The following is a 17,080-nucleotide window of genomic DNA, read 5'->3' as shown; positions in this document are numbered from 1 at the left end:
CAATCCATTTTCCCCAGCAGCCAGAGGTTGCTTTTCCAAACAAAGCTAGTCATGTTCAAGTCCTCTACGGGCTTCCTGTGGCTCGCAGGGTGAAGGTCAAACTCCCTGGCCTCAGGGCCTTGCACCTCGTCCCTGTCTGTGCACATGCGCCACCCTCGCCCGTTCCACCTCACTCTGCTCCCACTGCAAGATCTTTGCTGTTTCCTCTGCCTGGAATGTTCTCTCCCCTTTTATCTAGTTAACACCTGCTTGCCCTTCAGGTCTCAGAAAGGATGTTGCTCAGAGAAGCCCTGCCTCACACCCAGACTGGGTCATGGCCTCATCAACCTCTATTTGGCAGCACAGACTCATCCAAAGTGCAGTGTTACCTTCATCTCGGAATGCCTGAGGACTGTGCTCCTTCCTGCCCTGCACTGGGCAGGGTCCCTGAGTGGTTCTGCCACCATGGTATATGTGCCCAGCTCGGTCTGGCTTTCCCGTATGGGCCACAGACTCCAAAGGGCCTTATAAGCGCAGCCCACCACCCCCTCACTGAGGCCCGGAGAGGAACAGGGATCTGCCAAGTTCCCCCACAGGCCAGACCTAAAGTCTTAAATCCCATCTACCCCAGGCTCCCAAGACCTCCAGGGCCTGGAGCAGGAGGGGCAGGGCCCAGCCGCACAGCAGGATGAGGGGAAGGAGCTTACCACTGCGGACCCCACCGGCTCTCAGGCACTGAGCGCCTCTCAGACTAGCATACCAAGCACCTCTTGGGACACATGGGGAGATGGAAGCCCTGAGCGGAGGAGCACCTGGCTCGGGTATTGGAGCTGAGCCTGGGATCGTGGCCTCTGACCCTGAGACCCCTATCCCAGGCAGTCTCTGTCACACTGTGGACAGGAAGGAGGGCACACAGTGGCCTGCAGCAGGCACTCAGAACCAACACCAGTGATGGCCTCAGGACAAGGATCCCACAGGCGCCTGCCTGTTGGAAGGCTTGATCAATCCCATCTTATAGATGAGGAAATTAAGGCACAAGGGGTCAATAGTTGGTCTAAGGCTATCCTGGGAGAGCTGGAGTAGTGGCCACGAGCCTGCTAGGCCATGCCCCAGGGCCCCAGTCTTCCAGAGGGCCCAGAACTCAGCCACTGTGGGTATCAGGAGAGCAGACAGAGCCCAGGGAGCCCCTGAGGCCATGCCTCACAGCTGCGCTTCGGGGGCATTTGTCACAATAAAGGCTGACCTCACACCCTGCAGCCCCTTTCTTACCCAGGCCCAAGGTCCAGGGAAGGGGAGCCTGGAGTTGTGGCTGAGCTGGTGGAGGGCTGATCCCTGAGCCAGGTCAGATAAGGGGCATGTGCAAAGTCAAAAATTCACAGAACAAAATGAGCCAACTCCAGTGTCACACAATCAGCTGGGCAAGTAGTAGGAAGTCAAAATACGAGGTATTAGTTTGAACCATATGAAATTGCCATTTCTGCACATCAGAAATGGTTGAATATTAGCAATTTCATATGGTTCAGATATAAGGGAAAAAACACCGAAGAAATACAAATAGTAGCGTAAGCATGTTATTTAGAAGTACCAGAACCAGTCACTGTAAGACTTTAGGGAGTTCTTCTTTTTCCTTAGAAGCTTTAACTTTGTAAATTAGGTACATGTATTACATTGATAAAAATACAAATCCAATTCACAACAATCAACCAATCCAAAGAACAGTGGAGGGAAAGAGAAAATAGCAACTTCACAGTGGAGAAGCCTGGCAAACACCATCTTAACCAAAGGAGGAAGGGTAACAGCATGCAATCGTGTGGCTAGCATGTACAGCCTGAGCGTTCCAAAACCCAAAACCTGGTCTCATGACGAGAGAAGCATCAGACAAACCCAAAGTGGGGACATGCTACAGGCTACACGCTAGTGCTCCTCAGCGCATCCAGGCCACGAGAAATTAGGAAAGACTGAGAAAGCGAGCCGAGGACATGGGGGAGACCCGACAACTAAATGTTAACGTGGTACCTTTGATTGGATCCTGGAAGAGAAGGAGGACATGGTGGGGAAAACTGGTGAAACCCACACCAAGTCTGGAATTCACTTAATAATAATGGACCAGGGCCAGTTTCTTGGTTTGGACAAATGTATTATAGAAATATAAGATGTAAACAGTGCAGGAAACGGTGTGGGGCACATGAGAACCCGTGCTATCTAAATTATTCCAAAATTTAAAAGTTTATTTTAAAAAGCAATGCACTATTGTTATATGCAACAACAGGGATGAGCCACAAAACTATTTTGCTGAATGAAAGAAGGCTTCAGGAAATGTATATTAAGATTTGTGTTTTTCACTGTATGTAAATTTCACATAAGAAAATTGTAAATAGGTACCGAACTCTGGTTAATGATATATATGTGAAATATTTAGCAGGAAATATACTGATGCATATATTTCACTTTGAAGTATATTTAAAAAATAAGAGCTCAAGGGATGGATAATTTGATCCATCCCTTGATCATCTAAGGAAAGCAAAATGTTAATGGTGGTAGCAGAGTCCAGATGGTCAGTATATGGGTGTTTGATGTCTTTCAGCTTTGCTGTGTGTGTGAAAATTTTCATAATGAAGTGTCAGAGGAGGGTGGCATGGAGGGAAAGAATCCTGCGTGCTGGCTTGGTCTGTCTGGAACAGAAGGTCACAAGTCCTGAGTGGGTGCCCTGCTCCCAGGGACAGAACCCCAGGCTGGCAGGGAGGCTTGGCTCTTTCAGAGGGAAGCCCCTGGCTGGTCACAGGCTGGCTGAGACAACCTCTTCTGACCTTGAAGCTTTCCACTTGGGCTAAGGAGAAGGGATTTCCCAGAGGCACTGGGAGTCAGCCAACCCAGCAGCTGTAGACCCAGAGCCCCTTTGTCTAGTCTGGGCAGGTGAAGTTGGGCAAGGGGCAGTGAAAATACCATGGGCGAGTTAGTGGCTGTGTGACCCGGTGTAAATCACTCCCCTCCCTAAGCTGCATTTCCTCATCTGTGAGGTCAGCAATAAACTAGTTTATTACGGCAATGGTAGCTCCCCTAGTCCTGGTTCTGTCTCTTGAGACCTGAAGAGCAGCCATTCTTTAAAGCTGCTCTCACTGACTGTGGCTGAGCCCCCCAGCCTCTCCTGCCACCAACCACCAAGTCATGCCAGTTCCCTTCCTCAGACTTTTGACTCAGCCCCCTTTTCTCCCTCCCACCCACTGCCTCCTGGCCCCTGGGGAACACACACACACACACACACACACACACACACACACACACACACACCCTTCACTTGCCTGCTCAGAAGCCAAAGGGCTCCTACTCATCCCTTGAGAAGCACCATCTCCATCCCCAGCCTCACGCTCACTTATGTGACCCCTGAAGTGAAGACATTTCCCATTGCCCTCCCCACCAAATGGGATGGCACTTGCTCCAGATCGTGGGCCCAGGCCTGGAGCAGGGCTGGCGCTCTGGGAGTAGCTTCCTGGTCCCCACCCCCTTGGCACTGCCTCAGAGAGGGCTCAGTCAGACCACATTCCTCTCTTATTGACAGTCATGAGGACCCCAGGACTCCTAATTGGGCCATGATGAAGATTTAATGGGGCAGTTGAAAAAAGGGGGGTCAGGGACAGAGAGGGGGAGATCAGAAGTGGAACATGCCCTGTTACAGGGTTGGAAAGAAGAGAGACAGGAAACCAGCACATTCTGATTATCTGCCATGGGCCAGGCCCTTTAACGAGAAACGTATCACTGAACCTTCACACCACACTGCGGTAGGGCGTATGCGCCCCACTCAGAGATGAGCCAACCCAGAGGTTAAGGGGCCGGCCTGGGCTCACAGAGGAGTAAGCGGAGCATTCAGGCTGCAGTGCTGACCTGACCGTCTGAGGCCCAAACCCGGGTTCTTCCCATCATCCCACAACCTCCTCAATTTAGGGTCCTGGGGGCAAAGGGGCTGCACCCACCTGGGCTGAACCCTGTTACAGGCCCATGCTGACACTTCGTAAACACTAACACCCCTGTGGAGGCTGTGCTCCCCATTCACAGCTGTCACTTAGCCAAGGAGAGAGTTTTTTTGGAAAAGGAAAAACAAGTTTCTGAGGCATCCGAACCAGCAGAAGCTGTTCAGTGCGTCTAGAAGCTGCGGGGCTTAGGAGAGCAGCCTCAGCCAACATGGGCCCCTGGGAGGCAGCTTCCCCGGGAGGAGAAGCAGGTGCTGTTCCCCCAAGCATGTCCCGGTTCCCCGGGTCTCTTGCTCCTGCTGGAGAGGCTGACACGCGACAGCCAGCCTGCACTTGGGGGAACTCATGTGGTTACCACCACTGGCAATAAGGGGCAGCACCCTCTGCCCACCCTGCCTGGGGAACGAGGACACTGGGAGCAAGAGAAGCTGGCAGCTGACTGACGGGGCTGGGCAGGGCTTGGCATGACCCGACAACTCACAGACCTGAATGGACACGCGTGGGAGGAGATGGAGGACAAACAGATCTCCACCCTCTCGCTCTAAAGAAGCAAAACAATAGGGAAATCACTGGACTTCAATCTCGGGGTCTGGAAGATCACAGACGAAGGTCAAAGTCAGCTGTGATGGCACCATTATCTACATGGGACTTTTCAATAGACAAAAGCTTTCCCCGCCCAACTCTATCATAGAGGCCTTACAGCTAACCTCCTAGGCTGAGGAAACTGAGGCTTCCGCCCCTCTCCCCAGGCTTAAACAACCTCCTACCTGTGCTCAGATGCCGGCGCACACCCGCACCTCCCTTCCTGGCAGAGTGAGGCTGGCAGAGCCTGAATCTGATCACAGGTGTCCTCTGCTCACTGAAGGCTCGGCCTCGTCCTCAGCATAAGGAGGCCCACATGGCTCTGACCACCACTGTCCTGAAATGGCCTCATTCCCTATCAGGTGGCACGAGCTAGCCCTATAGAACTACCTTCCACACGGGAGAGGCTTGCTCACTCTCTCTTTCTCCTCTGCCCCTTCAGCACCTACAATCCTGTTAGACCCTCAGGACTCCACTTAGAGGTTTCCCCCCACCTAGAAGCTTTTTTAACCGCCTAGCTCTGAGCTCCCCAGGCTTTTACCTAGTTTTTAGCACTGCCCAGGTCCTCATTCACCCCCAGTAGAGTGCCTGGTACATAGCAGGCACTTAATGAATATTTGCAAATAAATTAGGCCCCAGGAGTCCTGTGCGTTGTCTAAGACCAGTGAGCCGGGACAGACGGGGCTGGGTGTCGCTGTGGAGTTCGGGCCTCCCAAGCCTAGCCCTTCTGGCTGGCCATGCCCTTGTATTTAGCTTGGGCTTTTCCTGTCACTCTGGTTGTGAAGGGAGGAGAAGGGGAGGAAGGCCTGTGAGAGAGACAAGCCTGGGACGCTGAGCACTGAGCTAAAGGTCCGAGGATGGAGGGACGAAGGAACGAACTAAGACCATGACAAATGTTCCTGAATGAGCAAAGCAAAGCACACACACACACCCAGCTAGACAAGAGCTCCAGCCTGGGCCACAGGCACCTCATGTCTGGAGGAACACATCTTCCCACACAGACCAGGATGTCGCAGCCAGGACCATACACAACCCTTGGGGATAAGCCTGAAATGTGCCCCCATCTGTGCACAAGTGGGGGCTACACACCCCACAACCACTGCTGACCTGCCCCCACATGTCCCGTAACATTGCCTCACTGGTCGCAGTTGCCAGCATGACACAGCAGGCCAACTAAGAGGCAATTCCCGGAGATAGGACTGCGGATTCATTTATCCTGGAGTGAATAAGCGAGTCCTGCACAGACCCGACGTGCCACAGGGCTGGTGCCCAGACGCCGGCCTCCCTGGAGACAGAAAGCAGAATGGCCAAAGCAGGGCCAGCCCGGGCCTCCAGGGTCTGCAGCCCAAGGACGGGGGTCAGGGCAAGAGGCAGCAGCTCAGAGAGTGTTCCAGACCTTGCTGGGAAGGGCAGGGGTGGAGGGATAGGGTAGAGCACAGAGCAGGAGTGGGGCTCTCGGGGCCTGCCATGGGGTTAAGAGGGGTAGGGGGCTCTGGTTCTGACCCCCGAGGAATGCAGCAGGCCCAGCTTGTACCGAAACAGAGATGGAACTGGGAAGTTAGGGTAAGATTGTGTCACTGGTCATAAAGTGTGGTTTCTGATTCCAGCTCATTCCATTTATTCATCAATAAACAGTCACGGAACATTCTTCTGGGATGCAGTTGTGACAGAGCTGGGGGCGGCCCTAACGGAAGCCACACTTTACCGAGAGGACGTGACACACAAGAGCAGGAATAAATACCGCCCTTCTGAGCTGTGACTTCCCAGCCTCAGCTTTCTTGTTTCCATCAGGAGGGGCTCAGAACTGCCTCCCTCAAAGGGCTGGTAGGAGAATGAAGTGAATTCCTTATCGTAACAAAATAAAGGAAAACAACTTAAAGGGCTGGCAGTAGGGAAATCCTTACATCAAGTGTGGCGAGTCCATACGAACAAGGAGAGATCACCAAGATATTTTATTAAAAGGCAAGAAAAGTCATACTTCCATCAGGATGCCCACAATTAAACACACACACACACAAAACTCTCTCCACGAGAACACGAGCAGCTGTGGACGCACAGGGGAAGGTCCAGAAGGCCACACAGCACATGCTCCAGCAGATTAAAGGGACCACATGGGCCTGGCCCCCAGCAAGCTCTTTAAACATGAGCCACTATTAATTATCATTTGGGGAAAGACTTCCTTATGTTCTCTGTTTTTAAGTTGAATTAGGGTGCGTGGGACATCTTACCTCCCTCTTTTTTAAAAAGCTAAATTTAAATGCATTCCTTTTTGTTTATATGTCATCCTTGATGACCATTCCTCTTTTGTGGTCACTGACCTGCAGCAGAACAGGGTCAAAAACAAAGAGGAGGGGAGACAGGCTCCCTAGGAATTTGCTCTGGATATTTGAACCGCATGTTATTCATGCTATTTCCCACGTCAACATATGAAAAATGGCAACAGGACCCATACGTTACATGTCCAATCCTCTCAACACCCTGGGAGGTGGGAGAAAACTGCCACCCAGAGAAATTCAATCACTTGCTGAAAGTCACACAGTAAGGAAGCGGAGGGGCACTGCAATCGACCAATCTCTCAGTACACACGCACACGCGCACGCGCACACACACACACACTCACTCCTATGGATGGTTTACTGTTGTCACTTCCTGGTTACTGACTCTGAGGCACAATTATAATTAGTAAATGATCTGTCACAAACTAAAAAATACTTAAAGGATGGGGCCTAAGGCCCTCCTGGTTTACCTGCTGGTACAACTAATAATCTACCAATAATTTGTTCTATTATAGCATATGGCACTGACCAACTCAAACAGAGCAGGACTTAAAATGTACAGGCCAAATGTTCTCCACATTCAGCTCCTGCTTCTGTGATGATGGGCCTGGCTCTGCACCCCTGCCCCAAATCCCTATTCCTCTGATTCCTAGGACAGCTCTGGTCTGCCTTGTCCAGGGAGGGGAGAAGGAGAGCCAGCTGCCTCCGGGCGCCATCCAGCTACAAGTGAAGAGCTAGCTGTGGGAATGAGGACATGTCCCTGAATGCCACGCAGCTCAGTGGAAGTGCTGATGGAAGCAGAGGCTGGCTTGGGCTGTGGAGGATATGCAGGGATTTCGCTGGCCAGAGACCAGGTTCTGGCAGAAGCTGGAGAAGCATTGGGGACAGAGCAGCCACGTACTGACCTCAGCCAGTCGGGGTGACGTGGCTCCCATCCTGCCCACCTCTGAGACCATCTCCCCTTCGCTTTTCACTCTCTGAGTCTAAAAGGTCCAGGTCCTACTCCTCACCGACCACTCGCAACAGGAAAGGGGATCTTGTTCCCTCGAGATTCCTTCAGCAGTTACTCTCTGCACATTTCGTCATTAATCATACGGTGTTTTCCCTGGCTGTCTTTGTTTGGTTCATTCATTCATTCATTCAACAAATATTTGCTAAACAACTTCTCTGTGCCAAGCACTGATCTGGTAATTGGGTCCCTGCAGTGGGTAAGACCAGTAGAGCTCCGCTTTATGAAGCCCACAGGCGAGTGGGGGGAGCAAAGAGAGAAGAAAGTAAATAATATAAAGTTAGATTGGTAAGTGCTATGAAGGAAACAAATAAGGGGCTAAGAAAGAGACTGGGGGGCAGGGGAACACCACAAAAGGCCTCTTTGAGGAGGTGACATTGAACTCGTAGTAAAATTCTAAATGTCTCCTATTTGCACTCTGCGGCTCCCAACAGGTATGAGAGCGGAGGTAGTATAACCCTCTGGCTCATGATGAGGGGTGCTCTTCTACCCCAGCCAAAGCTCCAAGACAGCAACGTGAATCGAATGCCCGCCTTGGTGAGTAAGGGCCCTGTCAGACACGCCCCTGCGTGACCTGGCAGCGGCCACAAGGCCCAAAGCCAGCAGTCCCAGAAAGCATCTGACCCCACAGAGTTGTCTCTGGCTCAGAGCTACCACAGAGCCCAGACCCAAGGGGGCTGATGACACAGCTGTGCCTGATGTCTGAGAAAACTGCCAGCTCACAGGCACTTGGACCACTGCTGGGAAGCCCTGGAGGTTGGTCTGACCTGTCTGAAGGGCAACTTGGCAATATCTGCCCACATGGAACCACAAAAGACCCCGAATAGCCAAAGCAATCCTAAGAAAAAAGAGCAATGCTGGAGGTATCACACTCCCTAACTTTAGCTTATACTACAGGGCAACAATAATCAAAGCAGCATGGTATTGGCAGAAAAACAGGCACACAGACCAATGGAATAGAATTGAGAACCTAGAAATAAAACCACATAAATATGGACAGATAATCTTTGACAAAGAAGCCAAAAGCATACAATGGAGGAAAGACAGCCTCTTCAATAAATGGTGCTGGGAGAATTGGAAAGCCACGTGCAAAAGAATGAAACTGGACTGCTATCTGTCACCATGTACCAAAATTAATTCAAAATGGATAAAAGACCTAAGCACAAGACCTGAAATAATAAACTGCATAGAAGAAAACATAGGTACTAAACTTATGGACCTTGGGTTCAAAGAGCATTTTATGAATTTGACTCCAAAGGCAAGGAAAGTAAAAGCTAAAATAAATGAATGGGACTATATGAAACTTAAAAGCTTCTGCACAGCAAAAGAAACCATCGACAAAATAAAGAGGCAACCAACTGAATGGGAGATGTTTGCAAACAATGCCTCCAATAAGGGGCTAATATCCAAAATATACAAGGAACTCATACAACTCAACAACAAAAAAACAAAACCCAATTGAAAAATGGGCAGAGGACCTGAAGAGACATTTCTCCAAAGAGGACATACAAATGGCAAATAGACATATGAAAAAATGCTCATCATCACAAATCATCAGAGAAATGCAAATAAAAACCACAATGAGATATCACCTCACCCCAGTTAGAATGGCTATCATCAACAAGACAAATAGTAACAAGTGTTGGAGAGGCTGTGGAGAAAAAGGAACCCTCATACACTATTGGTGGGAATGCAGAGACTGGTGCAGCCGCTATGGAAGGCAGTGTGGAGGTTCCTCAAAAAATTACGAATAGAATTACCATATGACCCAGCAACCCCTCTCCTGGGTATCTACCAAAAAAATCTGAAAACATTTATCCATAAAGACACGTGCACTCTGATGTTCATTGCAGCTTTGTTTATGGTGGGCAAGCAATGGAAACAAGCAACATGTCCTTCGATAGATGAATGGATAAAGAAGTTGTGGTATATATACACAGTGGAATACTATTCGGTGGTAAGAAAAGATGATATAGGAACATTTGTGACAACATGGATGGATCTTGAGAGTATAATCTAAGCAAAATAAGTCAGACAGAAAAAGTAGAGAACCATACGATTTCACTGATATGTGATATGTAAAACTGAAAATAACAAAAGGTCAAGACACACAAATGAAGGAACAAAAACTCACAGACATAGACAATAGCTTAGAGGTTACCAGAGGGTAAGGGAGGAGGGGGGCTCTAAAAGAGGGTAAACGGGATCTAATATATGGTGATGGAAGGAGAACTGACTCTGGGTGGTGAACACACAATGTGAGACATAGATAATGTATTACAGAATTGTACACCTGAAATCTATGTAACTTTACTAACAATTGTCACGCCAATAAACTTTAATTAAAAAAAAAAAGAATATCTGCCCACACGTGTAATGCACATGCCCTCTGACCCAGCAAGTCCCAGCACCTGGACTTGACCCCAGGAAAATGCTGGCATGTGTATACAAGAGTATTTGGAAGGATATGCAAGGCTCCTCCCTTTAAAATATACAGTGAAACAACCAGAAGCAACCTCAGTGTCCGTCAGCAGGGGCTACCTACTCAGATCCGCCACGGACGGTACATCCTAAGCACGGCATGTCGGAGCCGTCAAAGATGAGATCATCACATGAAAAACAGCAGTGTAGGATTTCATTTCTTTAGATCAACACAAAAGCTCTTTCTGTGCGCATGGACGTGGAGCTGTCTGTCTGTAAAGGCACAGAGCAAGCCTGTAGACACACCAAACTGACCCCAGTGATCACATCTGCAGTGGGGTGGGAAGGGACGGGACCCAGGAGGGTCTTTACTGTTCATTCCACATGCTTCTATTTTGACTTCTTTTTCCCCAGCAAGAATGAGTTCCTGTATTACTCGTATGATTAAAAATGCATTTTAAAAAGATTTTTATGAAAAGGTAAAGGACTATGCAAAGAGTTCAGCCAAGTGTCTCTCTACAGCTCAGTTGTTAACACACTGCATCTACCTGGCCTTTGGTTCGTACCCCCGACCCCATCCTCCTTTCCCTACAATTCAGTTTCTCCTGCCTCCGACGCCACCTGACCACTTGCAAACATCTCCCATGCCGTTTACGGAGACTTGGTGCATAAAGGCAGCCAACAGTACCACAGAAAATAGCTGTTATCTGGCAAGTTCCATGGATGCTTCATAATCACTGCAGCTGTACTCCTGACCCACACTTGACACTCATGATCTGACAACAGGCTGTGGGCTGTGTCAGGGGTGCTCGCCAAACTCCCCAGAGTCCCAGGGCAGGCCCAGTGCCTTCACACGCCCGTCAACGCTTTCCAAGGACAAGGGGATTCAGCAAGACAGAAGAGACTGAACAACCTTTCGAATTCCTTCGAGATACTGAGTTGAATCCTGCAGATTTCAGTTTGCATGGGACATAGATAAGGAGTTGCTGAGCATTCCATCAATAACCGCTGTGGGACAGGTAGAATAGACTCTCTGGCCTGGTCCCACCCAGGCTTCAGGGCCCTCCATCTCTCTTCCTGCTGTTCACAAATCAAGATAAATAGCTGGGCTGGACATTCATTGTCCAGAAATGTCTATGCAGGAAATACCAGATCCATCACTCACTGCAAAAGCCCTAACTCCCTTCTTCTTTCCCAGCAGCTAACCTTGGAGGCAAGAGTCTCCCTGGGGATTATTCAGTGCCATCATTAGTCTCTCCAGCGAGCACTGCTTTGCATCCAGCCCATTATGCACAGGAAATGCCTGCCTGTGCCAATGACAAGTGAAATGGTCAATGGTACAACTGATTCTTCTTACAGGACTTTGACAACGAGGGCACAGCCAACCCGAGAGAATGCAGCACAGTGGACAAGGGACCTTCAAAGAAGTTTGCTAGACCACCTGCAACACCATTTCTGGGAAAGCTTGTTAAAAATACAAATTCCTGACCCTGTTTTCCACATCTACTGAGTCAATATCTGTGGAAGTGGGATCAGGAAGTCTGCCTTTCTCAACAATCAAAGCCATGTAATGGTGACAGTCACAACATAACCACAGGATTTAAAACATATTAGCAAGGAATCTGCATTTCTAACAAGCTCCCCCAATGCTGTTGCTGAGAACCATTGCTCTACAGCACCAAGAGGGGGCTTTCCCTGGGTCGGAGAAGGTGGGAGCTCCTCGCTGGCCCTCCTCAGTTGGTGACCCCCACAGCCTCTTGTCTCGCTGCTCCCAGCAGTGCTGTGTGCTCCAGACTTACCCAACTACAGAAAATCATTTCTCTTCTTCCTGTCTTTGCTCCTGCTCTCCCCCTCTGGAAAGCTCCCCCACCCTCGCCTCTGCCCCCCAATCCTCACATGGTGCATTACGGAAAGAGGGTAGGCTCAGACACTGAGCCTTCCCTGAATTTGGTTCTTGGCTCCTCCAAAGACCTCGGGCAAGAGGCAACCTCTGTGAGTCTCGGCTCCCATTTGTACAATCGGGGCAAAACTACCTCACAGGCTTGCTGTGAGAATTCTAGGAGGGGATGGTTCAGCACGGTGCCCAATAGACGTCAGCCAGTTTCAGCCCCCCTACCCATACCCTGCTGCTCTTCCTTCCCTATGTTCTCTACCAAGCTACTTGACGAGAGGAACTGTCCCCTCAGTCACACCCAAATCCCCAGCTTGCAGAATCCCGAGCCTAGGTGGAACGTCTGAATCCCTGTCCCCACGCTGCCCTTGACTCTTACCTGCCCAACGTTGAAGGTCAGTGTGATGGCATAAAAGAAATTGGAGTTGGCACTTCCTGCGTAAATCCAGAGGTGCCACAGGACAGGGAAGAGCAGGGAGCAGACGACAATGACACAGCCGAGGACAAAGATGTTTCTCAGGACTGCAAAGACAGACAGCCCGTTAGTCCTCTGCTGACCCCCTCTGGGACCTTTCCTTGCTGTGATGCCCCCATAGGATGGGCAGAGCCTGTGGCAGCTCAAGGCAGAACCCACCCTCCTACCCCCTGCCCTTTTAGAGCCACTGGGGTGCCAAGAGGCAAACCTCAGACCCTGGAGTCCATGTTTCCCCAGGCCCAAAGCTGGTGGGAGGTCCTAGGTTTGAACTCTGTACCCCCCACTGTGGGCTTGGCTGGCCCCCAGTTAGCAATGCCTTGAATGCTTCTGGGCACCCCAAAGGGGGCATTTCAGCAAGAAACTGCCTTTTACCCCCAATGTCAGTGTCCAAGGGTACCTCCTCCCCTCTCCCCAAGCAGGGTGCTGTCTGGCCACATGGGATGGTGGATGGGAACGGTAGCATGAACGCATGAAGATTACAGCCCCCCAGTGAGTGTCTCTGGCGCTCCAGAAACACGTTTTCCATTCTCCTCAATTCATGTCGTCGGTCTCCTGCCTTGCTCCTTAAATGTCCCTCACTTTTCCTTAGATGATTTAAAAATCTTTTTGACACTCTCCCTCTGTAACATAATTCCCCCACCACTACCACCACCACCGGAGGGAATGTGGAATCCCACTCGGGACAAAGCTCTCCCTGAATCAGCCCCAGGGAGGACCTGCTACACAGCGTGGTCCCGGGGCAGGCAGGTGAGTTCAGCTGCAGGGGAAGGCAGCCTGATAATGGGGCATAGACCTGGCCTCCGAGAGACCTTGGTTAAAATTCCTGCGCTGCCAGCAAGTGTGTCTGAGTCTCAGCTTCCCCAGCTCTCAAATAGGGCTAAGACGACAACTTCATAGGAGAATTATATGAATTAAACAAGATGTGTGAAAAATCTGGCACAGATGGATTACTGTGTGTTTTCGATTGTTGCTATAATAAATTACCACAAACTTAGTGGCTTAAACAATATAACTTATAATCTTCCAGTTCTGGAGGCCAGATTTCCAAAATGGGTCTCACAGGCTAAAAACCAAGGTCTCTTCAGGGCTGCATTCCCTCTGGAGGCACCAGGGGGAAATCTGTGGGCTCGCCTTCGCAGCATGTAGAGCTGCCTGTGTTCTTGGCTCATGACCCCCTTCCATCTTCAACCAGCAATGTCGGATTAATTCCTTCTCACCTTGCCTCCCTCTCTACTTTTTTTGAAAACAGACTTTAGTTTTTAGAGCAGTTCTACAACTGCAAAACTGAGCAGAAGGTACAGAGATTTCCGGTATACCCCCCTCTCCCACCTCTTCCACTTAAAGGGCCCTTGTGATTACATTGGGCCCACCTGGATATTCCAGGATAATCTCCCCATCTGAAGGTCCTTTTGCCATGTAAGGTGATACATTCACTGGTTTGGGAGATTATGACATGAATATCATTGTGGAAGGTGAGGAGGGGGCATTATTCTGCCTACCACACTGCTTTTATTTTCTTTTTAATTCAATAGGAGATATCCAAGAGTAGGATTATATGCTATTTTTATTTCTCTCTTTACACTTTATTGTATTTTAAAATAGACATAAATATCATTTAAAGTAAATTAATAGCATACCCTTTTTAAAAAAGCTTACCACTGGGTCCGGTTCCCAGCAGGCACTTAATGAACAGATGTTCCCTTCCACTATCTGATCACGACCTTCAGGAGATCCCTTCTTCCAAACCAGAATTTTGGGAGACTGAAGAGATGAGGAAACTCTTGAACCTTAAGGCCGCTGACCTCGGTTACACAAAGACTTGGTTGAAATGCTATTCTGGGGGTTCATGAATTGGAAGGGGGGCTGGATTACACATAGGATTCTCAATTTTGGTTGCAAAATGAAATCATCTGGGGAAGCCCACCCAGACTAAATAAATCAGTCTCCAGGGGGTGGGGCCAAGGCATCCAGATTAATTTCTTAAAGCTTCCCCAGTGATTCCAATATACAGCCAAGACTGTGAACCACCGATTCCAGCTGCCGACAGACCCTTACCAAACAGGAGGCCCATACTACCAGTGGTCAGTCTGCAACAGAGAGCTCCCTGTGTCACAGTGAGAATGATCACAAGGCAGTGCAGAGTACCTGCTAAAGCTGAATGTTTTCAATTTACGGTTCACTCTTTATTGAGAAATTACAGATGTCTTTTGGGGGCTGGTTGTTCTCGTTGCTAAAAAGTCCTTTCTTTTATAGACAGACAGACAGACAGACAGATAGATAGACAGACAGATAGACAGATAGATAAGAAAAACAGACAGGTAGTCCTTTCTTTTATGAAATGGAGATGAATGGCTGGTAGTTGACTGTTTTAAGTCTTCAGCAAAATAAAAAGTTGGTAACTCTGTCATCAGAGTTTTTGAAATGTTAGTGGTCTGTGAAATTCCACAATTTGGAAACACTGGCCTGGAGGGCTTCCAAGGTCCTCTTTTCTGATCTGAAATTTCCACGATTCTGGGTTTTCAAAGCTGAGAGGTTAAAGCCTTGACTCAAGCCTTCCTGAGACCTCTCCTTTCTTGTCCTTTCTCCCAGAAACAGGAAGTCTTGGAAAAGGGAGGTCAATCATTGTTGTTGTTGTTGTTATTAGACCATGTTACAACTTCAAGAAAGAAGAACAAATCTATTTACCATTCCTCCACTCCAATATGACTATTTACATTTCTCAGTGGTTCTTTCAGATCCCCTGGAAGTTATTTTGCTGAAAAGAATATACACTATTTCTTAAATAAAACTCCTGTGGCATGACAGCCCAGGTGGGTCTTTGTTCCATGCCTCTAGTCACTCTGGATTTCAGATCAGGTGACAAGAAGGTGACCAAGTGCACAGAGACTGAGAGAGGCTCACATGCAGCTCCCGAGTGCAATCACGAAGAGCTGCAAAGATACATTCCTGTAGGCCGGGAGGGACTGTCACCAGCATCCAGTTGGCTTCTGGCCTGTGGTGACCTTTGCAGGACTGGGAGCTGCTATGAACTCTTGCTGGCTAACAGGCCAGGGGATTAAAGCTATATGCCAGAGCAGATGGAGCTAGGGACTCGGGGCACAGGACAGTGTGTTCCAGGCACTCGGAGGTGTCGGAGATGTCAGAGATGACCAGGGCCTAGTGAGACGAAAGGGCTCACCCTTCATCAGACTTGCTAGGCCAGACGGAATCAGATTCCTCACTACTTTCACTGGGTGGCTTATCCAACCTCTGGCTCCACTATTGACAAACGAAAACTTCAGGCAAGTCACTTTCCCTGTCTAAGCCTCAGGCATTCAGAAATAAAATTCCACTTGAAGAATCGAGTTTGATGGGGGGGGAGGCACAGAAAGGATTTAGGGACTTCAAAGGTCAAGGTGACATTCCCTTTCTCAAACTAGGTGTTAGGCGCATGGGAATTTATTGTATTGTTATTCTTTATAATGTATAGGTATTTTTTAAATCTATATCCTTTTATCTTTATACAATAGTTAATAAAAACAAAATAAAACACAATTCAGCCCTTTGGTAACTGGCTCTTTCAGCTGGTCCACTGCAGGCTGGCACCGGCTCTGCCAGCAGGCTGTTCCCTAACACCACGATTGTGTGCCTGTATGACTCATCCTGGCCCCAGGAAAGACAGAGTGTCAGTGTCCGGGGCCTATACTCAGGGAAGGGCCCATGTGCCTCTTCTCCCCAGGAAAAGAAAAAGGTGAATGTGTGAGCAGGCATGTTAGCACTGGCAACTAATGTTTAAACTGAATTCTTAACCACATTAGAAGTCTGAATATATTCAACCTCGGCTTAATGACTTCTAAAGTCTCCACTCATAGGTTCTCAGGACCAGGCTGAAGACACACCTCGCTGGACATCGTGACTCACAATTGTCATGCCCCAAACAGACTCTCCCAGCACAAGTATTCTTCGTGGAAGGAACTGGGCACTGAGGGGTGGCAGCTAAGGTGCTCTGCAGGACCTTCCAACAAAGAACTTGCCCAGCCAGCCAGCAATACCATCTATTAGATCATCCGGGCTTCCGGAAACTCCATCTCTATTTTTTTGTGCCTCATCACCCTGGAGGGCATAAAATAGCTTATGTCAAGTTTTGGAAACTATGTTTACTGCAATGACTCTGAGTGACTCTGGCTACCAAGCCTGAAGCGTGGTCATGGGCCTATGCAGGAGACCCCCCTGCATAATTATTACTGATGATAATACCTGTAGCGTTGTTTACATGTATGCTTTCTCAAACTTAAAACACGCATGAAACATATTCTCTCCATTTGACAGATGAAGAAAAATGAGAGGCTCAGAAAGGTTAAATGATTTGCCTAACAACACATAGCTAGTAATGGGACAGCCGGGATTCACACCCAAGTCAGCCTGGCTCCTGACTGTGTTCAGTAATAGGGGATGAAATATATTATTCAAGGGAGAGAGATGCCCTGTACGGGATACAGAGCC

General features: G+C 49.0%; 1 protein-coding gene across 1 annotated transcript in view; it reads right to left on the bottom strand.

Annotated features, from left to right (window-relative positions):
- The window catches only part of PIGU (phosphatidylinositol glycan anchor biosynthesis class U), a 78,631-nt gene that overhangs the window by 949 nt on the left and 60,602 nt on the right, over nucleotides 1–17,080 (bottom strand). The window contains exon 11 of the mRNA XM_081033884.1: nucleotides 12,503–12,645. Coding sequence (XP_080890010.1) covers nucleotides 12,503–12,645 — 143 coding nt within the window. The remainder of the gene's footprint in view (nucleotides 1–12,502; nucleotides 12,646–17,080) is intronic.

Source organism: Rhinolophus hipposideros, assembly GCF_964194185.1.
Source record: "Rhinolophus hipposideros genome assembly, chromosome: 22".
In the NCBI taxonomy this organism is placed as follows: Eukaryota; Metazoa; Chordata; class Mammalia; order Chiroptera; family Rhinolophidae; genus Rhinolophus; species Rhinolophus hipposideros.
This window is presented reverse-complemented; position numbering and strand designations above follow the sequence as displayed.